This window comes from Chinchilla lanigera, unplaced genomic scaffold, assembly GCF_000276665.1.
Source record: "Chinchilla lanigera isolate Chin_1 unplaced genomic scaffold, ChiLan1.0 scaffold00050, whole genome shotgun sequence".
Classification (NCBI taxonomy): Eukaryota; Metazoa; Chordata; class Mammalia; order Rodentia; family Chinchillidae; genus Chinchilla; species Chinchilla lanigera.
In genome coordinates this window covers 17,223,217-17,246,513 of record NW_004955451.1, presented here as the reverse complement: position 1 = coordinate 17,246,513, position 23,297 = coordinate 17,223,217, and the positions used below count along the sequence as shown (strand labels likewise).

Here is a 23,297-nt window from a genome sequence, read left to right as displayed (position 1 = left end):
CCCTTCCCCCCCTTTTCTCGAAATAGCAGCCTCCTCCATCTGGCTGGTGCAGATGCCTGGAGCTGCGTGTGAGCAGACAAACAGAAACGGGCTGATCGCAGGAATGACTTTGTCAGCCCGGTGCCTCTCCCTCCTTTGCCCCCCTCCCTGTTGTGCCCTGCGAGGGTCTGAGCTTTGGGGACTTCCTTGTTGCGCACGGGGCAGGGGGGCAGTCTGGGCGGGGTGTGTGTGTGTGTGTGTGTGTTCTACTGTGGCCCCAGCTGGGGAGAAGCCCTCGGGGGACCTGTCTGGGCCCATGTTCCTGATCTAGCCTCCTAGGCCGCGGTGCTGGCCTCGCCGCCCCGCGCTGGTCGCTTCTCGGGCAGAGCTGGGATGCTGCAAATTGGTGGGTCCCCAGGCCCTGAGGCGACCTCCGGAGTTGCGGGGCCTGGAGTCCCGATGGAGCCGTTTGAGGGACCAGGTCCCTCTGGGCGCTTGGTGAGTGCCAGCCTTTGGGTGCTGCCTGGCTCCTCCAGCAGCCCAAGCCCCAAGCGAGGTTTCGCTGCTCAGGAGTGGGGTGGGGGCGTCTCCGCGGCCCCGCCCCAGTCCTATGTGCTCAGCAGCGCTCACCTCAGGGTGAAATGCAGCCGGGTTCCCAGGGCCCTGCTGTCCTGGTGGGAGGTGGGTCTGGGTCCCAGAGGGTGAGAAAGGACTGGCCACCAGAGTGAGGGGGCACAGCCTCCTTCAGGCTCTGGGACCTGCCCCTGAGGACCTCGAGGGAGCCGGGCTGCTCCGTGGCTTGGCACCCCAGCCGCTGGTGCTCCAGGAGCCACACGGTCCTGTTCCTGCTGCTCCAGACCCAGGTCTCAGTGATGAGCCCTCTGCGGGGGAAAGTGTGGGCAGCGCGGGCCACCCAGGGCTGAACCCTGGTCACCCTGGTCCCTCTGCCCTAGCCCCTCTGCCCTAGCCCAGGTGGGAGTCTGCACCTCTCCTGGTCCTTCCCTGTCAGGACACATTGTACAGCTCTATTCCTGGGGAGCCTGGGGTCTGTGGCTGACTGCCTTGTAGGGTTACCACCTTGCAGGGTTGCTGCCTGGCAGTGGAAGCTGGCCTGGGCCTTCGAGTGGCCGAGGACAACGGGCTCGCGGTGGGCTCGGGGCTGAGCTTGAGTTTCTGCCGCTCTTGGAGAAGGGCCAGGCCCCTGCGCGTGGCCAGCCACGGGAATTTCCAAGTCTGGGCTCCTTGGCCTACGGGAAAAGGCGTGAGCAGGACCAGGCGCCAGGTCTCAGTGGGCCCCGGTGAGTGCCTGCCGATGTGGGTGCTGCCTGGGTGCCTGGCTCCACCTGCTGCATTCCTGAGTGTGGCTCCAGCCCTGGCAGCCTCCTCCATCCTCAGCCCTCACCTGGCCCTGACCCCAGGCCCTCCCCCTCTGCAAACCCACGTCCAGGCCTGTGGGGGTGCAGGGGATAGGGACAGAGACCCTGGGTCTTCCGTTGAAGGTAGCCTGACTCCTGGGCTCCACCCAGGCCCCACTCCAGAACATGGTGCTGGAGACGCATCCTGCTGGCATTGAGGGGCTGAGCTGCTGCCTCCTGGATCCCTTTGCTCTGTGTTCCTAGGGGTGGAGGCCTCAGGTGGAGGCCAGGGTGAGATCACGTCTGGGTGGCCCAAGTGGTTGCAGCCCGGTGTCTGAGGCTGAGGTGCAGCCAGGGTGGGGTCAAGTGGCCAGACCTGTAGTCCTCCGGGACTGCAAGGCGTTTAGGTGTCTTGGCACACACCGGAAAACATGTCCCTCGTTCGGGCATCAGGCTGAGCAGGGGATTTCATTCCTTTGCACGCAGCGTGCAGCCTGTGCAACTCGGGGCCTTGGGCTTGGGCCCTGGACCCCTAGGCTGGGTGCTGGATTTGGGCTGGGATCTCTGACTCTTGGACCCTGGGAATGGATGCTGAGGCCTTGGCCCATGCTGAACAGGACAGGACAAGCACGTCTGCCTTCCCAGGGTCCGCAGGGCCAGGTGCACAGGGAGATGACCCCAGGACCTAGCTTAGCTCCAGGAGTGGGGCTCCCGGCCCCTCGGCCTTGGGGGGGCTCTTGGTCATGACTTTGCGCCCCACGGCCACGTTCACTGCGGCACCTTGGGCGTTTGCGAAGCCTCCACAGACCCCGAGGCCTTGGCTGTTCGTGCCTGTTGGGCACCAAGGGCCTCGCCACCTGGGAAGAGGGGGAGCAGGGTCTGGCGCCCCGACCTCCTTTGTGCCTGCGCTCTGCTCTAACCCTCCGTCTCTCCTCAGGGATGCTGCTGTGAGTGCCTGATCGCTTCAGCCGGAGGATGGCCTTGGATGGGCAGTAGGGGCGCAGCGGCCCCGGGCTCCTGTCCCGTCCGTCTGTCTTTTGTCGTCTGTCTCTCTTGACATCACTGCAGCTCCACCTCCTCCCGTCCCAACCCCGGTGCGTGCCGGCTTCCTGTGGGCCCAGAGCCGGCATGAACTCTCCCACCGAGCCGGGTAAGGGCTGCTCTGGGTGCGCTGGACAGTGTGGCTTCTCTCTAGGCCGTCGGCCTCGCCTGAGCTGTTGGAATGGACAGGGGTGGGGAGGGGAGAGGCTTTGTAAGGAAAGACAGAGGCCACCCGTGGCTGACTGGAGAATGAGCAGCCCTGGGAAGCCATGCCCACTGCTGCCTGCCGTGGCCCTTGGCATGGGGGCCTGCACACCCTGAGTGTGTCTGGGCCTGCGGGGTGAATGCCCGTGCTCGGGGGTGTGGCCTTGGGGTGGGAGCGGGCCCTGTGTGTGAGGGTTTCGGCTCTGCCCAGCCCAGGGAGCCCCGCCCCTCCCTCTCAGACTCTGGACACAGTAGAGTTCTGGTTCTGGTCTTGGTGGTCTCCCGCTCCCCTGGCCCCAGGGCTCTGTCCAGCGCTGCCACGGTGCGCCCTGGGGGATGGAGAGCGCTGTATGTGAGGTGGCTGTGGCTGTGTCCAGGTGGCTGGAGCCAGGCCCTTGGGGTCCCCGAAAGGCCATGGTTCGTGCAGTGGGGTGGTCACTGCCCTGGCTGTCTTTCGTGCAGTCTGGAGAGCTGGCCTTCTGCCTCGCTAGCTTTAGCTCCACGGGGCCCTTGCACGAGCCTCTCTGTAAGGTGCGCAGTAGTAGTTCCTTTTGGGAAGCAGGGGCCAGGGAGAGAAGCCCCCTGTCGCACCCCCTCATTCCCTTATCCCTGCACTGCACCGGGTGCTGTCGGGTCCGTGCCCTGACTCTGCTTCCTAGCTCGCTTGGTGGGACTGGGCAGGCTGGGGGTGTCCCTCAGGCCCTGGCCTGTCTCTACTGGCACTGCCCTTGTGGGTCAGGTTGCTTAGTGATCATGACAGCCCCTCCTCCTCAGGGCTGAGATTCTGACCGCTGGTTGGAGCCTCACCCTGGCCAGGGTGTAGAGGGACCCTGGACCCAGCTGCTAGCGGCTAAGAGAGGTGTTTCATTTGTTGATTGATTTATCTGGGTGGAGGTCACTGCATGGTGGGCTCTGAGCTCCTGTGAGAGCCTGGTGTCCACTGACTGACCCGAGGCCAGGCTCAGGCCAGGATGTGGCAGCAGAGCCCCTGGGAGCACAGAGGCTTCTGTGTGCCGCTTTCTCTGGCCTGAGGGTGGGCACCCTGGGTAGCGGAGCAGGCCTGGTACAGTAGAGGCATCTCATCATAGAGCCCCCCGTTGCGAGTCTGTGCCCTGCTGAGATCTCCCGCACACCAGGCCTGCAGGCCTTGAAAACGGGCATGGTCCCTACTGTCTTCACGGTGGCGTTAGGGGGGAGTCTTGGCCGGTCTTAGGTGCACATGGTGGAGGGTTCCTCACCTGGGTCCCCATCACCCCATCCCCACTTCGGCAGCCCTGGGAGTCTGCAGGGGCCACCTGCTCCCCGGGAGCTATTGGCTGGCTCTGGGTCGTGGGGACCAGCCCACGTCTGCCCCAGGCAGGCCTGGGGGCCTTGGTCAACCCCTGTTCCCATGTCGTCACCCAGAGGGAAGAAAGCACATGGCCTGCCCCGCCAGCCGGTCTGGGCGGTGGCACGTCCCCGCGGGAGCGACCAGGTTCTTGTCCCCAGCGTGGGTGGGAGGTGTGCGTGATGGCACCTGTCTGCCCAGTGCCACCCAGCGCTCTCGACTTTCTCTCCTTCCCTGTCCCTGAGGGAGGTGGCACCCCCTCCTTTCTGAGTTCCCGGAGAAACTGGGGCATGGGTGCAGGGTGGGGCAAGAACTTCGGCGTCCCTGTGCCAGCCCGAGCTCGCCCTTAGTGCTCCGTGAGAGGTGCCACGTGAGGAGGGCAAGTGGGTTGGTGCCATGGGGGCTCCTGGCCTCTTTGTCCGTGTGGCGTTCTGGCCAGGGCACCCCCTTGCTCCCCTAGAGGACCCTGTGAGTTGGCCCTGTGATGGGCAGATCTGACTGCTGGCTAGTCCCGGGAGCCCCACTGCCTCTGGGGCCTGCACGCTGCTGTCCGTCTTCCCACGTGCGGGCACTCTGGTCCTGGGCCCACCCCAACTGGGAGCCTGGTGCTTTCGAGCTCTGGGTGAGCGGGGCAGGCGTTGCTGTCTCTTAGAAGCTGCTTGGTGGTGGTGTCTGCGTGGTTCCCGGCCCCCACCCGGTTCCTTCTATGCTGTCTCCCCCGTCCAGACCCAGGGGGCGGCCTGCCTCTGTCTCTGGCCCTGTCCCTGTTGCCCGCTCCAGGAGGAACCCTACTTCTAGCCCTGGCTGGTGGAAGCTGGGCTCCAGGAGTCATGGCCATCGTGTCCTCACTTGGCCAGCATCATCAGGCCCCCGACAGGAGAGTGAGATGTCCAGTGCAGAGAGAGGACAGGTGTTTCTGGCTCCATGCTTAGAGTAGGGGGCAAGAAGGGGCCCAGACGGCCCCAAAATAGCAACCATGATACCAGGAGTAACTAGGCTATTAAAAGGTTCAGAAGATCAGGGGTCAGGCACAGTGCAGGGGCTCCTGGCGCTGTCCTGCTGGGCCCTGGTTCCCCATAGCTCGCAGTAGAGGCCCCAGGTGTCCCTGTTGGGCCTCACAGGAGGCAGTGGACTGGGCAGTTAGAACTCAGGTGGGAGCCCCAGGTCAGTTCCCAGCCCTGCTGTGTAGGCAGCCGGGTGACATTGGGCGAGTGACTGTGATCACTGGTGCCTCAGTTTCTTCATCTGTACCTCTCCCCTGAGGTCATCATGCAGGGAAGGTGAGGTGCCCTGTACGGGCCTAGCCCAGCACTAGCACCCTGCCCTTGCTGGAGGCAAGCCCCACGGGCCGTTTAGAGGACTCCAGGGGTGTCAGTGCACCTGTGCTCCCAGCTACAAAGGAGGCTGAAATGAGAATCCCAGGTTCCAGCCCAGCCTGCACAATTGAGCGAAACTATCTCAAAAATAAGGATAATATTTTATTTTATTTTACTTTACTTTACTTTATTTGATACAGGGTCTCCCTATGTGGCCCAGGCAGGCCTCAAACTCAGCGGTCCTCTTGCCTCAGCCTCCTGAGTGCTAGGGTCACAGGCGCATGCACCACCTTTTTGGGCTCAGTGCGGAAGTGTTAGGACTGGGCATGTAGCTCCACACCTGAGTCCTTGGCCAGCAGGCCCCAGGGCCCAAGTCCGTCCCAGTGCTGCGAGCAGGAGGATCCGGGACGGCAGGCCAGGTGGTGGTGTCTGTCCGCGCATCCAGCTGTCCCCTCTTTCTCCTGTGGCAAATGGGGAGCGAAGAGCAGACCCCGTGGGCCGCTGGCCCATGCCAGCCCCAGCCTGGTTTCTGCCAGCCGGCCCAAGCTGCTCAGCCTTGGCCTGGGGCCCTTCCCCTTCCGTCCCGTCCGGTCCTGTCCCCTCCCCTCCGCTGGCTCTCCCTCCTGGGTGGAGCGCCGCCCCGCGGGGCCTCCGCCAGCCGGGCTCCTGGCAGCCCGCGCTCCAAGCGCTCCACCTATTTATAGCCAGGGCCCTCCCCCAGCTGCTATTTCAGTCTCCTGCCAGCTGCCGGCGGCTCACTCGGTGGAGCAGGGAGCCGGCCCAGAGCTGTCAGTGGGGTTGGGAGGGGACGCAGAGCCGCCTGCCCGCCTGCCGAGCTCCCTCCTGTCCGTTGAGCCCGCAGGCCAGTGGGGTGCTGTGAGCTGGGACGGTGTCCCTAGCTCCACAGCCCGGCCTGGCAGTCCCTGAGTGTAGGTCCTGTGGTGACTGGAGGGAGTCCCTGAGCCGCCACCACCCTCCGCCTGCTGTGCATGCCCTTCCCGGGCATGCTGTTGGTACCCAAAGCACAGGGGCTCCTGGAGGTGCTGCAGACCATCTACGAGACGGAGCCCTCTCTCTCAGCAGATGGCGTGCCTGGCCGGGAGCCGTCCCTGGAGATCCTGCCACGGACACCGCTGCACGGCATCCCTGTGGCAGGTAAGCGCCCACTGCGTCTGTCTGCCTGCCCCGGCAGGGCCAGCGTCCGCTGCACGCCTCACTCCATGCCTCCCTGAGGTGAGGCCGGCTTGGTCGCTCTCGGAGGCCGTGCTGACCATGGGGAGGGCGGGCCATGCCTGCTCCTGCAGGTCACCTCCTCAGGACCCCTTGCTCTGTCCAGGCTGCCCAGCGTCCTCGGTCCTGTAGCCTGCAGGAGTTACCTCACTGCTGGGCCCAGGGTTCCTGGGTCAGTGATGTGTGGTCTCCAGGCTCCCTGCCCCTGAGTGGGTGTGGAGGGGAGCTGCAGCTGGGGTATCCGTCCCCTTGAGTAGGTGGTACCCCAGCTGCTCTGGCTTGGTGTTTGGGGGTAAGGTCAGGCACACTGATGGGGTGGGGGCTCGAGGCGACTTGCTGGGGCCAGGCAGGGCCTGCAGCGGGTGTGTCGGGCTTGGCGCCCCAGTGCCTGGCCCCCGTTTCCCATTCCCTGTTCCCCGCTAGCCCGAGGTTGGAGAGCTGTCAGCCTGGCCCAGGTGGGCTTGGGTCTCTCACCCACAGCTTCCTTGGTGGGGACTTTCTTGGCTTTGTACAGGGGTGGGGTTCCCCGAGGGGCCACTCCTCCCTACTCCCTGGAACCTGTTGGTGGCACCAGGCCCTCCTGGCACGGCTACCCCACCGGTCCGGCACCGCAGGATGCTTCCTATAGGGAGGGGCTGCTGGACGTGTGCCCATGGGCCCTCCTGGCCACAGCTTGGCGCGTGTGAGCATGTGTGCACGAGTGTGCGTGCCGTGGGAAGTCCTGGCCTCTGGCTGTGTGGCTGTGGGGCCCAAGGCTCTGAGTTGGGTAGGAGGTGGGCCATGAGCCCCTGCACCTCTCTAAGACTTGGCTTTGAGCCGCTGGGATGAGGTTTGGGGAAGGTTCTGGAAATCCCGGCCCCATGGCAGGACAGCAGGATAGGGGCAGGGTCTCTGTGGCGCTGGTGTGGAGACCCTGCAAAGGCATCTTCGAGCAAGGGGGCCTGAGCAGGCTGGTTCTCATTGTGCTGCTTGAGCCTGCAGCTCTGGCTCTAGCCCTGCCTCTGCCCCCAGCTGCAGCCTCTGCTCCCCTGGGTGTCTCCCTTGCCCCGCACCGGCCTGTCCCTGGCCTAGCACTTGGCTGGACTGCGGGCTGGACCTGTCCCCTTGCCTGGGCCTGCTGCCCTGTCCTCCCACCCCACACAGCCGGGCCCGGGGCTCCTGGCAAGAGGGAGGTGTGAGTCACCCCGGTGGCGATGGGAGAGGGCTAGGAATGTCCCCCCAAGCGACCACGGTGTGTCTCTGACGTGCGGCTGGGGACAGATATAGGCCTGGGGCTTGGCTGCCTCCTTTCCCTTTTTTTTTGGACTCTGGAATGTAAATAGATGTTTCAAATAGAAACAGTTTAACCTTTGGCTTAAAGAAACATCCACCCCAGATACTGAGGCAGGCAGTACTCTGGTGTCCCCCCCGTACCTGACCAGCAGGGTGTGGGTCCCAGAGCCTGTGGCTGGCAGCGGCTCCCCAGTGCTTTCTGGGTGGCAGGTAGCAGTGTCAGGTGGCGTGTGTGCAGGTGCCCAGCCCGAAGAGTTAGAGCAGGCCCTCCAGGCGGGCCTCCCTGCCCTTCCGCAGTGCGTCCTGGGCACTGTTTGAAGGGCAGCATTTGCTGTCTGGGCTGTATGCTTTGTTGTTCCTGTTTGGTTCTTCTGAGACAGGGATCTGGTATGGAGCCCAGGCTGGCCTTGCACCAGTGGTGATCCTCCTGCCTCAGCCTTCTGAGTGCTGGGATGACAGATGTGGGTACTGGCTTGTGCTGTCCTGCTGGCTGCCAGTGTTCAGGCCCCTGCACTGTGCCTGGCACCTGGATGAATGAGCGCTGCGGTGGGTGGAGCCTGGGCTCTAGCCCAATTCCCAGCTCTGCTGGGGCCTGCACTTCTGGCGACTGAACCTCGTTAGGGAGGGCAGGTGTGCTGCTGCTCCTGCGGGGAGGGGCCGGGTCTCATGGCCAGCACCGCTCCACCAGCCCAGCTCCCTGTGGGCTTCCTGGGAGTTGCTGGTCTCCTGCCCTGGACTCTGGGCTCCCCTCTGTGGGCCTGGGTCTGGCTGACGGCCTGGGCAGTGTGCAGAGCGTGAAGGGAGGCTGAGGCAGGAGAATCATAAGTTAAAGTCCCATCTGGGTAACAGCAACTTAAGGAGACCCTTAAAACATAAACAACAGAGAAGCTGGCATGTGGTTCATGCATGGGCTGTGGGTCTGGCCCCCAGGACCAGGAGAGCACTCCAGGGACTTTGACCCCACTTGAGGAGGGCGCTACTGCCTTCCCTGATGTCCCTCTGTGCCGGTGCTCTGTGGCTGTGTGCATGGGGTGTGGTGGAAGATGGCGGGGCCCGCCTGGCGGGGGCTGGTCTTGCAGCATGGCGGGGGGCGGGGTGCCCCTGCCTCACGGTCCAGGAAGGAGGACCGGAGAGGCCGAGGGACTTGATGCGGGCACAGTGAGGTGGCATTTGAACCCGGCCTTGGCGTGGGCCCTTGCTAATCCACGCTCCATGTGGAAGCTCCCTTCTGGGAGGGTGCGCCCTGCGCCTCTGTCACAGCTTAGCAAGGGGCGAGGGTTAGGTTCCAGCCCCAGCTCGCCCTGCCTCCATGGGATGCCACTTGCAGTGTACAACCTGTGCAACCTTCTGTGGTGGGCCCACTTCCATGAGCCACTTCGTGCCCCTGGAGATCAGGGGAGCGCCCTGGCCTGGGGGAGCCTCTGGGGGTTCTGAGGCCAGGCCCTGCTCTCTGCAAGTCTGGGGTCACTAGGTGGGCGACATCTCTTCCTGGGTGAACTTGGGCCCCAGGGAAGCAGAGCTGAGTGCCTCGCCCTTGTGTCACAGCTTCTCCTGTCCTGGCTTCCCCCTCCTGGCCTCTGTCCTTGAGGCCTCAGCTGTCCCTCCCCGGCTGCACAGCTGCCGGACAGGAAATCAGGTTCACTGAATCCGCAGGCACCGCTGTAACAGCTGTGGATCGGTAGCAGGACGCTGTCATGCCGGTCTTGGTGGGGCCCGGGGAGCATGTCAATGTGTGTGCCCCAGGCTGGCAAGCACCCCCACCGTCGTTGGCACTCTGGTCTCGGGTGGTTCTGTCATTCTTGGGCCGGGCCCTGGTGGAGGAAGGAAGGGTCCGCTGTTTCACTCTGTGAAGTTGGGGGTCTGGGCACCCAGAGGCTCTGGTGGGAGGGGCCTTGTGGAGAGAGATGGGAATCCAGTCTGCAGCATAGCCACCGGGGTCCGCACATGTGGGGATGCTGCCTGGGCAGGCGTGGGGCCACAGCGAGGACGGGGCCTGACCAGCCTCACGGGGATGGCTGCGTGGTGAGAAGGCCGCTCTGCTGCCCCTGCTGCCGCAGCCCACAGCCCTGACTCTGCGTGCCCTTGTGCCATAGCATAGCCTCCAGCTTTGTTCCCAGATGTTTCCCAGAGAAGCAGGGAGATGGGGCTGCTCTCCCCGAGCTGGGCGCCGGCCCATCTTCACTGTGTTTCTGCCGAGTGTCACAGCCGTATTGTCAGGTCTTGCTTTACTGTGGTTTTTTTTGTTTTTTTCCTATCCCAGGCTGGTCTTCAACTTGCAGCGCTCCTCCTGCCACAGCCTCCCAAGTGCTAGGGTTACGGGGTATCCACCACGCCCAGCCTGGAGGTCCAGGGTCTTGATGGTCATGGTCACCCTCCAGACCCTGAGCCTTCCCGCCACACGGTCCCTTGTCCCCTGTGCTCTGGGAACCAGCCGTGTTTCTTGTCCTGATTCTGGGACCCTGACACTGAGCAGTACTCCTGCTGCAGCTCTTTTGAAATCCAGGAGCATAGCTGGGCATGGTGGTGCACGCCTGTAATCCCAGCACTCGGGAGGCTGAGGCAGGAGGATCGTCGTGATTTTGAGACCAACCTGGGCTACAAAGTGAGTTCAAGGCCAGCCGGGACTGCATACTGAGACCTTGTCTCAAAAAAAAAAAAAAAGAAAGAAATCCAGGAGCAGCCTTCGGGTTTCCCTTGCATTTTTGTTTTGTTTTTGAGATAGGGTCTCCTTAGGTACCTCAGGCTGGGCTCGAATTTGCAGCAATCCTCCTACCTCAGCCTCGCAAGGTCTGCAATTAGAGGTGTGCACCCCCACACGTTGTTCATCTTCCATTTTGCAGTGGGGTGCTGGCCCTACACCTCATTCCCAGGTGCCCTGCCGGAGTCTCCTCTGGCTGGGAGAGTCGTGTCGTGTGGCTCTGGTTACAGGAGGGGCACAGGTCCTCCAGGTGTCAGCCAGGAGGAAGTGAGACAGGGAGCCCTTACGTATGGTGGGCATAGTGGCTAGAGACCCAGGAATAATTTCTCATGCTTGGAACCACCCTCGTGTGCATGTGTGCCAGGCCGTGTTTTGTTGTGACTTCCACTGCGGAGGACAGAGTGGCCCTTCCTGGAGACAGCAGGCAGGCGAGGTGCTTGGCCCTGGTGTCCAGTGGAGCCCCCAGCAGGGCCTCTGGGGGGACATGGTCACTGTGCGGCTCACGTCAAGGGAGGGAGCTGGGCCGAGCTGGCAGGTGTGAGCCCAGCATCTTTACAACTTGGGCCTGTGACGTTGGCCCTGTGGATTCTAGACATTTTGTTTTGTGCTCTTTAGAAACTACTTTTTGGGGTTTGGGGGATGGTACTAGGCCTCATAGGCAAGCACCCCTATCTGCACCCCAGCCCACAGACACGGTGCCCGGCCAGGGTGCCAGGGTGTCACCAGACTGCAGCAAGGTTGACTGCCCTGGCGAGCACCTCCCAAGACTAGCCGGCCTGGGCCTAAGTCCTGGCCACATCCAGCCAGCCTGCAGCCCCAGTAGGTGGGTGCTGTGCCGTGGCTCTGCCAGGGCCAGCTCGGAGCTTGGGGATACCCAGCCCAGCAGCCCAGGAGGCAGTGCTGCCCATGCCCTGGCTGCACCCTGAGTCCCGCCCTGAGCGTTACGCGGTGCATTACGCAAATCTCTGGGTGAGAGTCACTGGCCGCACACGTGGGAACGCTGGAATTGTGGTGGAACCTGTTGGGCCAACAGCGGCCTCCCTGTCACGTAAGAGCCCAGAAATAGATCCTGGGAACGGCCACAGTGGGGACGGGTCACGGCTTCACAGCCCGCCGCGCCCGCCTCCTTTCCAGCGTCCTCGGGCCGGGACAAGATGAGAACCTTGCCCCTTCTCAGGGACAGAACAGGGTGACAAGGCATGGAGGGGGTTGCCTGCAGCTGCCCTGGCTGTGGGGCTGTGGCGGGCCCAGCAGATGGCAGTGCCTGGGGCCCGGCCTGCTGGCGCTGGGACACTGGCCGCATTTTGCTGCTGCTGGGCCCGCATCTCCGAGGCACTGGGTGTCTTTCCTTGAGTCACAGTGCAGAGCAGATGACCACAAAGCCCCTTCGAGCAGGGCTGCCCTTCCCAGCTGGGGCTGCTCTGAGCCTCCCTTCACTCTGTGCAAGTGCCGAGGCGCCGCACCCCTCCCTGGGCCCTCTGAGGCCAGCAGCTCTGGCCAGACAGGCCTCACAGTGCCACTCCAGGTTGTCCCGGGGCACTCGGGTGCCACCCCTGCTGGGCTCAGACCATGCAGTGGGGCCCAGGTGCGGTGTGCCCCGGGCAGAGGTGAGGCCGCCTTGCTCTCCACGCTTATGTGCAGAGTTGCTGCGCCAGCCTGCCCCTGAGGCCACACGCCTCTGGCTGCGAGGAGGCAGTGCCCCTGTCTGGGCACCATGTTTTAGATGGGGCCATGCCAGCTACAGTGTGGGCTGCTGTTGGCACTGCCATGGAGCTGTGCACCTTGGTTGCGCTGCCCTGGATATCTGCCTTGGAGCCCCCAGGCCACTGAGGCTCTGAAGCAGAGAGAGGCTGGAACTCAGTGCTGCGGCGCCCTGGCGGAAGAGGATGGCAGCCCTGGCTGCCCCACCGTTGTGGGCAGGGTCGACACCAGGCCAGCAGGAGGCATGCCCAGTCTCCACGGTCTCCACAGGCCGGCTGTGGTGGCTGGCTTTTGGGTTCCACGGTGCTGTCAGAGTGTATGGCCCAGGGCAGGGAGGGAGGGAGGGAGGCGGCCTCGCCCCGTGACCTCTTCCTGGGATTTTGAGGGACGTTTTGCTGGGTAGTGTCCAGTGTGTCCCTGTGAGAGTAGCACCCCTCTGCCCACTCCCTCCTGAGCTTCCCCAGCCTGCCCAGTTGGCCTGGCCAACAGGCGCCCACTGCCACACCTCTTCCCTCACGAGGCGCTGGGTTTGATGGCAGGCGCCGCCACCTGCTCTGCTTGTGCCAGGTGGGCAAGGGCACCCGTCCTGCAGGGTGCACCCAGCAGCCAGGCTGTGGTTTGTGGACATTCTGGGGACTTGAGGACTGGCTGTCGCCTTCTCCTTGAGTCTAGCTGCACGGCCGGGCCCCTTCGTCTGGGCAGAGCCTGGTGCTGCCCTGCAGCCCTGGTGTGCTCTGAGCTGCTGCAGGTGAAATCCCGCACGGCCCAGGCTGTGCTGCGTCCTCCTGCTGCCAAGGGCGCTGCGGGGCCCTGTGCGAGGGAACCTGCCCTGCCGGCCGTGCTTCCTGCCCGTGCGGGTCAGCCGCTGGGAGCAGGGGCTTGGAACCCCGCCCTGGCTGGGCGAGTGGCTGGCGTCCGCCCCCTGCACCCTGGGCGCACTGTGGAGGCCACAGGGTGTCACCATCCTCACTTGGCTGAGGAGCAGAGTGCCAGGATTAAGCCAGCCTTGCCTGGTGATAGAGCCCTGGCCAGCTGGGTCCTTGCGGGGTGCCACCTGCATTTTGCCCTGGACAAGGCTACTTCCTGGAAGGCCCATTTCCACGGCCTGGCTCTTGGTCCTGGGCCAGGCCCTGGGCTGGAAGTGAGAGTGTGTCCTCGTGCACGCTCTCGCAGCTCCACCCTCCTGGCCACGTCTGGCCACTCCTGCAGAGGTGGCTCTGGCCTGGCGGCCGCAGTCATCAGTATAGCCAGTGGAGACCACTGAGGAATGTGCCTGGCCAGGCGGGCTACAGCAGTCGGACAGAGAGACACCACTCAGGCCTCACCGCCACCCTGCCTTGGTGCCCATCGGCCTCCTGTGGTCTTGCTCTGCCTGGGTGACACCCCAGCTCTTCCTGTCCTGCCGTGGCTGCCAGTTGGGAGAGGCCTGTCTCACACAGCTGTCCAGGATGGGGTCCTTTGCCCTCTGCAGGCCCCCTGGCGTTGGAGCCCTTCCTGCAGCCAGGGGCTCCCCGGGCTATGTGAGGAAAGGGGTCTGGCTTCGGGAAGAGTGGAAAAGAAACCAGATGGGCGGTCCTGCCTTCTCACTTCCTCCTCCCAGGCTGCTTCCTGCCCGCCCTTCCTGCTGGGCTGGGCTTGGGGCTCCCTGCTGGCGTGGTGTTTGCCTGGTTTCCCTAGCAACCGCAGGGCCCTGGTGCAAGTGACTTTAGGTGACCAGGGGACAGCGCTCAGGTGGAGGCCCAGCCTCCCAATGAGTCCATTGGTGGGAACCATCTACGCCGCCCCAGGACCCTCAGCCCGCTGTCCGTGGTGGGGGGCTCAGGTCCTGGAACCCCCCAGCCCCTGCCCGCCTGCCTGCTCGACTCCTGTGCATCAGGATGGGGCGAGGGCCGCCTCCTTGCCCTGCTTCCTGTCCCATTCCCTCTCCTTCCTGTCCCCTCCCCCACACAGCTGCTGTTTGGCTCACCCTATATATAGTGCTGTGTTCAGGGTAATTACAGTAAAACTGTTGAAAGGAGATAATCCAGCAGAGGAAGCCGGCGGCTCCCAGCCCCCTCGTCAGTCCACAGTCTGGGCCCTGCATCCCTGCCCCGTTCATCCCTCCCCTTCCCGCCTGCCCTGCTGAAGGAGGTGCAGAGGGCGGGACCTGCAGAAGCCATCCCCAGGACAGGGTTCACCTGGCACCCTAGCAGCTCTGGAGCCAGCATCTGGGCCTCAGTTTCACTTTTTTTTGGTTTTTTGAGACAGGGTCTTGCTATGCATTCAGGCTGGTCTCGCACTCAACGTTCGCCATTCTCCTGCCCCAGCCTCCTGAGTGCTGGCATTACAGGCATGCGCCACCATGCCCGGTTTCTGTTTCTCTTCTGGTGTAGGCTCTGGCGGGTGTGCAGTGTTAAGAGGTCAGGAGAAGGCACAGAAAAGTGAACAAAGCTGGAAAGTGTTTTTTTTTGAGACAGGGTCTCGCTGTGTAGCTCACGCTGGCTTTGAACTCACTGTGCAGCCCAGACTGGCCTGGAACTCATGGTGATCCTCCTGCCTCAGCCTCCTGAGTGCTGGGATGACTGGCCTGCACCACCACACCGGGCTGGGGTGCAAGGTCTGCACTCACAGCCTGGTTCTCCAACCTCCCGCTGGCTCTGGGAGTCCTCCTGCCTCAGCGTCCGCATCTGTGAGGGTGCAGTGACTGTCCAGTGCTCGGCTGTGTTCCCTGCCAGTGTCCGCACTGTGCTGCGTGTGCGTGGTGTGGTCTGCTGGTTGCTGAGATGCGTTCTGGTGCCTCCCCAACTCTGCTTCTTCCTCTTGTGCCCAGCTCCCTCCTCTTCCTCCTCTCCTGTTTCACCTGTTTTAGGATAGGGTCTGTGTTGCTCAGTCTGAGCTTGACCTTGCAGCCATCTTCTTGCCTCAGCCTCCTGAGTGCTGAGGTGACCGTTGTGCATGGTGCTGGGGACCCAGCCTGGGCCCTGTGCTTGCTGAGGCAGCACTTTATTCCAGCTGTGTACGGCCCCCCGTATGCTTCCTCTCTGGAGTTCTGGGCACTGTCTTGTCTCTTCATACGGTGGGCAGAAGCATTCCGCAGCACATCCTGATGCCCGTGTTGCACTACAGGGCCCGGTCCTGCCCGGCGCCCACCAAGCCCTCTCCTCTTATGCCCACAGTGGAGGTGAAGACGGCGCTGCCTGGGGCCATGCCCAGCACCGTGGGGCCTGGGGTGCGGCGGGTGGCTCCCGGGGCCGTGGAGCCTGTGGACCCCACAGACCCCGCGATGCGGGAGCGGCAGCTGCAGCAGGAGCTGGCAGCCCTGAAGCAGCAGCAGCAGCTGCAGAAGCAGCTCCTGTTTGCTGAGTTCCAGAAGCAGCACGCACACCTGACGCGGCAGCACGAGGCGCAGCTGCAGAAGCACCTGCAGGTGAGCATGGGGTGGCCAGGTCTGGCCCTGCCCTTCTGTGCCCATGCCTGTTCACGCTCCCACCTGCCCACCTCCCGCCCGCAGCAGCAGCAGGAGAGGCTGGCAGCCCAGCGGCAGCGAGATCTGGAGCAACAGCGGCAGCGGGAACAGCAGCGGCAGGAGGAGCTGGAGAGGCAGCGGCTGGAGCAGCAGCTGCTGGTCCTGCGCCACAAGGAAAAGAGCAAAGAGAGTAAGGGCGTGGGCGTGGGCGGCGGGTCTCGCGGCCCAGTGCCCGGCTCAGCGGCCCCGCCTGCAGGTGCCATCGCCAGCACTGAGGTGAAGCTGCGGCTGCAGGAGTTCCTCTTGTCCAAGTCGAAGGAGCCCACGCCAGGCGGCCTCAACCATTCCCTCCCTCAGCACCCCAAATGCTGGTAACGTGGGGGTGGGTGGCGGGGTCCTGCCTGTGGCCTGGTACCCCATGCGTCTTCCCAGGAGATGCCCCAGCCCCGCTCCTCTCCTGCCACCCAGGACTGGTCCCTGTCCCTGTGCCCAAGGGGCCTCCCCTGACTGTCCCAGCTGGCGGGCTGGGCGTGGGGTGACAGGTCTGCCCCCCCAGGGGAGCCCACCACGCTTCTTTGGACCAGAGCTCCCCTCCCCAGAGCGGCCCCCCTGGGACACCTCCCTCCTACAAGCTGCCTCTGCTGGGGCCCTATGAGGGCCGCGACGACTTCCCCCTCCGCAAGACAGGTGCGTGGTGGCCCGTGCCCTACGGGCAGGGGGCAGGCAGGGCAGCACTGTGGGGTTGGGTTCCAGTGGGTGCAGCCACGGCCACGCTGAGGCCCCCATGCCCCTCAGCCTCGGAGCCCAACCTGAAAGTTCGGTCAAGGCTAAAGCAGAAGGTGGCGGAGCGGAGAAGCAGCCCGCTCCTGCGCCGCAAGGACGGGACCGTCATCAGCACCTTTAAGAAGAGAGCCGTGGAGATGACGGGCACTGGCCCTGGGGGTAGGATCCGCTCCTCGTTCTGGAGGGCCTGGGAACGGGTGGCCCAGAGCAGGCCCCAGTGACGGCTGCTTCTCCTGCAGGGCCGTCCGTGTGTAACAGTGCGCCTGGCTCCGGCCCCAGCTCTCCTAACAGCTCCCATGGCACCATTGCTGAGAACGGCTTTACGGGTTCCGTCCCCAACATCCCCACCGAGGTACCCGCAGCCCAGGCGCCTGCCCGGCCTCTGCCCGCAGGGATGCTTGGGGGCGGCTGTGCTGGCGCGGCCGCCTTCACGCCTTCTCTCCTTCCTCAGATGCTCCCCCAGCACCGGGCCCCCGCGCTGGACAGCTCCCCCAACCAGTTTAGCCTCTACACGTCCCCCTCTCTGCCCAACATCTCCCTAGGGCTGCAGGCCACTGTCACCATCACCAACTCGCACCTCCCCGTGAGTGCCAGGGTCGGTAGCCCTCCCGGACTGGGTGGGTAGAGGGCGGAGCCACGGGGCCCTCCTCACACACACACTCGCATCCCCCCAGACCTCCCCGAAGCTGGCGACGCAGCAGGAGGCCGAGAGGCAGGCCCTCCAGTCTCTGCAGCCAGGCGGCTCGCTGACCGGCAAGTTCTTGAGCACTTCCTCCATCCCTGGCTGCCTACTGGGCGTGGCACTGGAGGGCGACACGGGCACCCATGGGCACGCGTCCCTGCTGCAGCATGTGCTGCTGCTGGAGCAGGCCCGGCAGCAGAGCACCCTCATTGCGGGTGAGTGGGCGCGGGGCCACCGCCAGCGCCTGTCCTGAGGGGACAGCCGTGCTCCAGAGATGAGAAAGAGTCGGGTGCGGCAGCACCACCCAGGATTAGGGAGGCTGAGGCAGGGAGATCACCATGAGTTCAAGGACAGCTTGGGTTACACACTGATACTCTGCCTGAAAAAAGGAAAGATGAGAAAAAGGGCAAGGAGTGAAGTTTTATGCCATATATTTAAGTTATATTTGGCCTAGGTGTGGTGGTGCATGCCTGTCATCCCAGCACTGGGGAGGCTGGGGCAGGAGGATTGAGGCCGGCCTGGGCTACGTAGACTATGATTCAAAAAAACCAAAATCAAAAATAAGTGAATACATAAATACATTCAGAAACACTCTTTCTGTGTATCAGCAGTAGCTGGTACTGGGTCTTAGCCATGTCACACTGATCTTCGGTCATGTGCCAGTGTGGACCTTTCCAGGGCTCGGGCCACACAGCCAGCAGCTAGGGCCCTGCGTGCCTGTGGGCACCACAGAGGTCACGGAAGGCCTGCTCGCAGCCCTGGGGTCCTGGGCCGTCGTCACTGGCTGGTGCCACCCGTGTGCACGGTGGCTCAGGGCCTCACGTGCACGCAGTCTGGACATGCTGGGTGGTGCAGGCGGGGTGAGGTGGGGAGCTGGAGGGTGGGCCACGGGGCTCACCCGCTTCTGCCTCCCCAGTGCCGCTCCACGGGCAGTCCCCCTTGGTGACTGGCGAGCGCGTGGCCACCAGCATGAGGACAGTGGGCAAGCTGCCCCGGCACCGGCCGCTGAGCCGCACGCAGTCCTCACCACTCCCGCAGAGCCCGCAGGCGCTGCAGCAGCTCGTCACGCAGCAGCAGTTCCTGGAGAAGCAGAAGCAGCAGCAGCTGCAGCTGGGCAAGGTGTGTGGGGCAAGCAGGCTGCGGGAGGCCAGCGGGCAGTGCCTTTGCTGTTTTGTTTCTTGGTTTTTGAGACTGGGTCTCCTTATGGCGCACAGATTGGCCTCAGACTTGTGGGAGTCTCCCTGTCTCAGCCTCCCGAGCACTGGGGTGACAGACATGTGCCTCTGCCTTCTGTGGCCAGATCCTCACTAAGACCGGGGAGCTGCCCAGGCCGCCCACCACGCACCCTGAGGAGACTGAGGAGGAGCTCACAGAGCAGCAGGAGGCCTTGCTGGTTGAGGGGCCCCTGACGGTGCCCCGGGAGGGCTCCACGGAGAGCGAGAGCACCCAGGAGGACCTGGAGGAGGAAGAGGAGGATGAGGAGGAGGACGAGGAGGACGGCTGCATCCAGGTCCAGGACCCAGCAGGCGACAGCAGCCCTGAGGAGAGTCCCGACCTGGAGGAGCCCGGCACTGGCTACAAAAAGGTGCCTTCCTGTCCTGCCCCCACGAAGCTGCAGCAGGGCGTGGCTGGGGGCGCTGTGCTCTGTGCACAGGCACGGCTGCGTGTGCCGCGCCGTCTGTGTGTGCCGCGCCGTCTGTGCCGCGTCGTCTGTGTGTGCCGTCTGTGTGTGCCGTGTGTACACACCGCCCACTGCTGCTACGTCGCTCCATTCACAGAAGAGCGGCCGAGCGGCCTGACTCATGCCGCCCCCGCTGCCCCGCCGCTTGCTTCCCTCAGCGTGCTTGGATGACTCACTCATCTCGGGGGCGTGCGTGGCCCTCGCCTGTCCTTGGGAGGCCTGGGCCCTGGGGAGGAGCTCCTCCCCGCCCGGGCCTCACTCCCGCCCCTCGCCCCAGCTGTTCGCAGACGCTCAGCAGCTGCCGCCCCTGCGTGTGTACCAGGCGCCCCTCAGCCTGGCCACTGTACCCCACCAGGCCCTGGGCCGCACCCAGTCCTCACCTGCTGCACCGGGGGGCCTGAAAAGCCCCCCAGACCCGCCCACCCAGCTCCTCTTCACCACTGGTGAGCACCTACCACCCGTGTTGTTTGCTCCCGGCACCGGTTGGGGGGCACGGGCTGCCTGACTCCCCTGTCCACCGTGTGTCGGAGTTGGAGTCCAAGTTGGGGTCAGGGTTGGCCCACATCGTGGCACTCAGGCCAGGTGGGCAGGGTGGAGCTCAGCCCCGTGAGTTGAGGGGCTGTGGCTGAGAGTGGCAGCCGACTGACAGGGTCTGTGCCCAGGTGTGGTGTACGACACGTTCATGCTGAAGCACCAGTGTGTGTGCGGGAACACGCACGTCCACCCCGAGCACGCCGGCCGCATCCAGAGCATCTGGTCCAGGCTGCAGGAGACAGGGCTGCTGGGCAAGTGCGAGGTGAGGACCCGACCCCGCTCCAGCCCGTGCCCGCCCTGCCTGTTGCCCTCCTGGTCCTGGCCGGCAGCAGGGCAGTGTCCAGGGTGGGCCCCAGGGGACCTGGCTGTGGGCTCACAGGCCCCATGCAGCCTCTCCCGCTGCCCGCAGCGGGTCCGGGGCCGCAAGGCCACCCTGGACGAGATCCAGACAGTGCACTCGGAGCTGCACACACTGCTCTACGGGACCAGCCCGCTCAACCGGCAGAAGCTGGACAGCAAAAAGCTGCTCGGTGAGGGTGGCTCCCAGCCTGGGGGCACAGCGCAGCCGGGACGGAGGGCGGGTGACGGGCCAGTGCAGCCCGGCCGAGACATGGCAGCTCTGTCCTGTCCCTCAGGCCCCATCAGCCAGAAGATGTATGCTGTGCTGCCCTGTGGGGGCATTGGGGTGAGTAGCCTGCGACCACCTGCATGGGGGTCAGGTGGGCACGGGGCTGGACCCAGCCCTCCCGTCCGCTGAGCCTTGCCCTACTGCAGGTGGACAGCGACACCGTGTGGAACGAGATGCACTCCTCCAGCGCCGTGCGCATGGCTGTGGGCTGCCTGCTGGAGCTGGCCTTCAAGGTGGCCTCGGGTGAGCTGAAGGTGAGGGCCGCTGCGGCCTTGTGTCTGTGGCCATGGTTTCCCCTCCCAGGGTCTGCCTCTGAGATCTCAGCTCTTGGGGGCAACAGCAGGGCAGTGACGCCCCTTGGACAGCCAGGTGCAAAGAGGAAAAGGGGCCAAGCTAGGGATCAGTGCAGAGCACCCTGGCAGGCCCTGGCAGGGACCCCAGCGGTACCCCAGCTTCCGTGTGCCTGTCTGACTGTGTCTCCAGCCCGCCTGGCTTCTGCTCCTGCCCCCCCCGCCCCCCCCGCCCTTTCTGGCCACCTTGCTGCCCTGCATCTGGCCTTGTCCCTCTGCTTGTGCCTTTTCAGAACGGCTTTGCCATCATCCGGCCTCCAGGACACCATGCTGAGGAGTCCACCGCCATGTGAGTGCGGCCTAGCCCGGCCTGGCCAGGGCGGCAGTGGCGTGGCCTCCGCAGAGGCCGAGGCTGACTGAGCCTTCTTCCTGCAGGGGCTTCTGCTTCTTCAACTCCGTGGCCATCGCGGCCAAGCTGCTGCAGCAGAAGCTGAGCGTGGGCAGGGTCCTCATCGTGGACTGGGTAGGTGCGGCCCCTCGCCCACAGGTGCCGCCACCCTTGTGCATGGGGGCCTCTCCAGCAGCCCCAAGTGGAGGGTGTCTAGCCTGAACCAGTAGAGACAGTGCCGTCTGCACTGCCGGAAGCCACCTTTCTCCTCTGCCCTCCAGCCTGGGCTGGCGTCAGTCAGGAGCCGGCCTGGCCTCCCCAAGTGATGGGAATGAAGGTTTCTGTGTGTGAGGACCCCATTAGGCCTCCCACTGAGCCACGGGACTGGGGATGCTGCAACCAGCCCCCACCTGCTGTGCCTGGGGACTTCACAGGAGTACTCTCAGCACCGGAAATCCTTCAGAGCCTAATTTGTTTAAAAATTCATAGTGAAAGCCAGGTATGGTCGCACACACCGATGATCATAGGTACTGGGGAGGCTGAGACAGGAGGGTTGCTGTGAGTCTGGCAAGACCAGCCTGGACTATATAGTGAGACCCTGAGATAATAAGTAAATAAAAGTTTAAACTCTTGTGAGAGGGCTGGGGATGCAGCTCAGTGGTGGAGTGCGTGTGTGGCAGGCACTGGACCCTGAGTTCCTTCCCCAGAAGCAAGAGAGGAAGAGAAGATGGTGAATGGGGGGGCCTTTCAGGCCTCCGTGTGCCCCCGGACTGCCCCACGGGCCAGGCTGTGGGGAGCCGAGCCCTGCGTCCCGGCTGGTGCAGTGGGCCCTCTCTAGGATGCAGGGCGGCTGGTCAGGCATGTCCCGTGTCCCCCAGGACATCCACCACGGCAACGGCACGCAGCAGGCCTTCTACACCGATCCCTCCGTGCTCTACATCTCGCTGCACCGCTACGACAACGGCAACTTCTTCCCGGGCTCCGGGGCTCCCGAAGAGGTGCGGTGGGCTCCCGGAGGCAAGCGCGGGCGGGGGTGCCCGCCGAGAGTCACCTCCTCCTTCCTTCCCTCCTGCCCTCTTCCAGGTTGGTGGGGGCCCCGGCGTGGGGTACAACGTGAACGTGGCCTGGACCGGCGGCGTGGACCCTCCTATTGGAGATGTGGAGTACCTGGCAGCCTTCAGGTGGGGATGTGGGGCGGAGGCAGAGGGCATGGTCTCGGCCCTGGAGTGGGTGCAGGGGGCGTGGTCCCACTGAGGGTGTGCTTGCAGGACTGTGGTCATGCCCATTGCTCATGAGTTCGCGCCCGACGTAGTCCTGGTCTCCGCCGGCTTCGACGCCGTGGAAGGACACTTGTCCCCCCTGGGTGGCTACTCTGTCACCGCCAGATGTGAGCCACTGGGGTTGGGCAGGGGAGGGAGTGCTCCGGCAGGGCCACAGCAAGGGAAGGGCAGCGGGGGCCTGTTCTGCGCGGCGGGAGATGTGTCTGGGAGGGCTTGCTGCTTCCCGTGTTCCCAGGTGCCCTTTCTGGGGGGATACTGGGGATCATCTTAGATTGTTTTAGTTTTACTTACTTGGTGGGTTTTTTTTTTAACTTGCCCGGCAGGCGCTGTGCCACTGAGCTATATCCCTAGCTTTGTTTTGGCTTTTGAGACAGGATCTCACTGTGTAGCTCAAGCTGGCTTTGAACTCCCAGGGATTCTGTAGCCTCAGCCTCCCAAATGCTGGGATGACAGGTGTACCCCTACATCTGGCAGCGGTATTCTTTTTTTTTTCTTAGTGGTATTCTTTATACCTTGGTGCAGAGTGGATTTCTCTACCACTGACGGTTCCTCTCTGACCGAGGCGTTAGCCCAGAGACCCTAGGTTGTGCCTCGGAGAGGTTTCAGTCTGCCACGCTTCGGCCGTTGGCGCCTCTTTTTGTTCATCCTCTCCCCTCTTGCATTGACTCTTGGGTGGCACCATTTACCACCTGTTCTTCTCCTACCTATGCCCAAGGCTTTGGCCACCTGACCAGGCAGCTGATGACGCTGGCAGGGGGCCGGGTGGTGCTGGCCTTGGAGGGGGGCCATGACCTGACCGCCATCTGTGATGCCTCTGAGGCCTGCGTCTCTGCTCTACTCAGCGTGGAGGTGAGGGCCTGGAGGGGAACAGGGTCCTGAGGCCAGGGAGGGGTGCTGGGCAGGGCTTGCCTGTATCCGAGGCCCAAGCCCTCTCTCCTGCCAGCTGCAGCCCTTGGACGAGGCCATCCTGCAGCAGAAGCCCAACGTCAATGCGGTGGCCACGCTGGAGAAAGTCATCGAGATCCAGGGTGTGTGGGGCAGAGCCGGGCCTGGCCTGGTGGGAGTTTCGGCTGGCAGGGCTGAAGTCCGGACCCCTAACTCTGACCGCACCCGTGCCCACAGGCAAACACTGGAGCTGCCTGCAGAGGTTTGCAGCTGGGCTGGGCCGCTCCCTGCGGGAGGCCCAGGCAGGCGAGGCGGAGGAGGCGGAGACTGTGAGCGCCATGGCACTGCTGTCCGTGGGTGCGGAGCAGGCCCAGGCCTCGGCCCAGGAGCACAGAGCCAGGTGAGTCCTGCTGCTGCCTGCCCTACCCCCCCGGCCGCAGCCCTGGCTCAAGTCCATCTGTCCTGCAGGCCGGCGGAGGAGCCCATGGAGCAGGAGCCCGCCCCGTGACCCTGGCCCGGCCTTCATCATTGTGATTTTGTTTATTTTTTCTATTAAAAACAAAAAGTCACACATTCAA

The 23,297-nt window shown here is 64.0% G+C and overlaps 1 protein-coding gene across 9 annotated transcripts; it reads left to right on the top strand.

Annotated features, from left to right (window-relative positions):
- Positions 1 to 62: 62 nt before the first annotated feature.
- Hdac5 (histone deacetylase 5) lies at positions 63 to 23,297 on the top strand. 9 transcript variants are annotated; one of them, XM_013519203.1, is made up of 27 exons: positions 63 to 1,277; positions 2,272 to 2,484; positions 6,306 to 6,377; positions 15,279 to 15,529; positions 15,614 to 15,758; positions 15,825 to 15,939; positions 16,125 to 16,255; positions 16,364 to 16,510; positions 16,591 to 16,703; positions 16,803 to 16,934; positions 17,026 to 17,248; positions 17,950 to 18,152; positions 18,334 to 18,618; positions 18,992 to 19,157; positions 19,377 to 19,510; positions 19,658 to 19,778; positions 19,884 to 19,933; positions 20,023 to 20,130; positions 20,460 to 20,515; positions 20,602 to 20,689; positions 21,433 to 21,552; positions 21,638 to 21,735; positions 21,823 to 21,941; positions 22,550 to 22,683; positions 22,778 to 22,862; positions 22,957 to 23,119; positions 23,188 to 23,297. In XM_013519203.1, exons 2-27 carry the CDS (start codon positions 2,463 to 2,465, stop codon positions 23,225 to 23,227), a joined length of 3,321 nt encoding a protein of 1,106 aa, XP_013374657.1. In that variant the 5' UTR covers positions 63 to 1,277; positions 2,272 to 2,462; the 3' UTR covers positions 23,228 to 23,297. The 9 variants fall into 9 exon arrangements, with proteins under 9 accessions (XP_013374657.1, XP_013374658.1, XP_013374660.1 ...); XM_013519204.1 differs by having other exon boundaries at positions 6,303 to 6,377; positions 15,617 to 15,758; XM_013519206.1 differs by having other exon boundaries at positions 64 to 1,277; positions 6,303 to 6,377; positions 15,473 to 15,529.

Bases quoted from the DNA above. Each gene is read 5' to 3' on its own strand.
- Hdac5 (XM_013519202.1), top strand. From the start codon at position 6,212: ATGCCCTTCCCGGGCATGCTGTTGGTACCCAAAGCACAGGGGCTCCTG. The intron at 16,511-16,590 runs GTAGGATCCGCT...CTTCTCCTGCAG, and splicing joins GACGGGCACTGGCCCTGGGG to GGCCGTCCGTGTGTAACAGT. The intron at 18,153-18,333 runs GTGTGTGGGGCA...TTCTGTGGCCAG, and splicing joins AGCAGCTGCAGCTGGGCAAG to ATCCTCACTAAGACCGGGGA.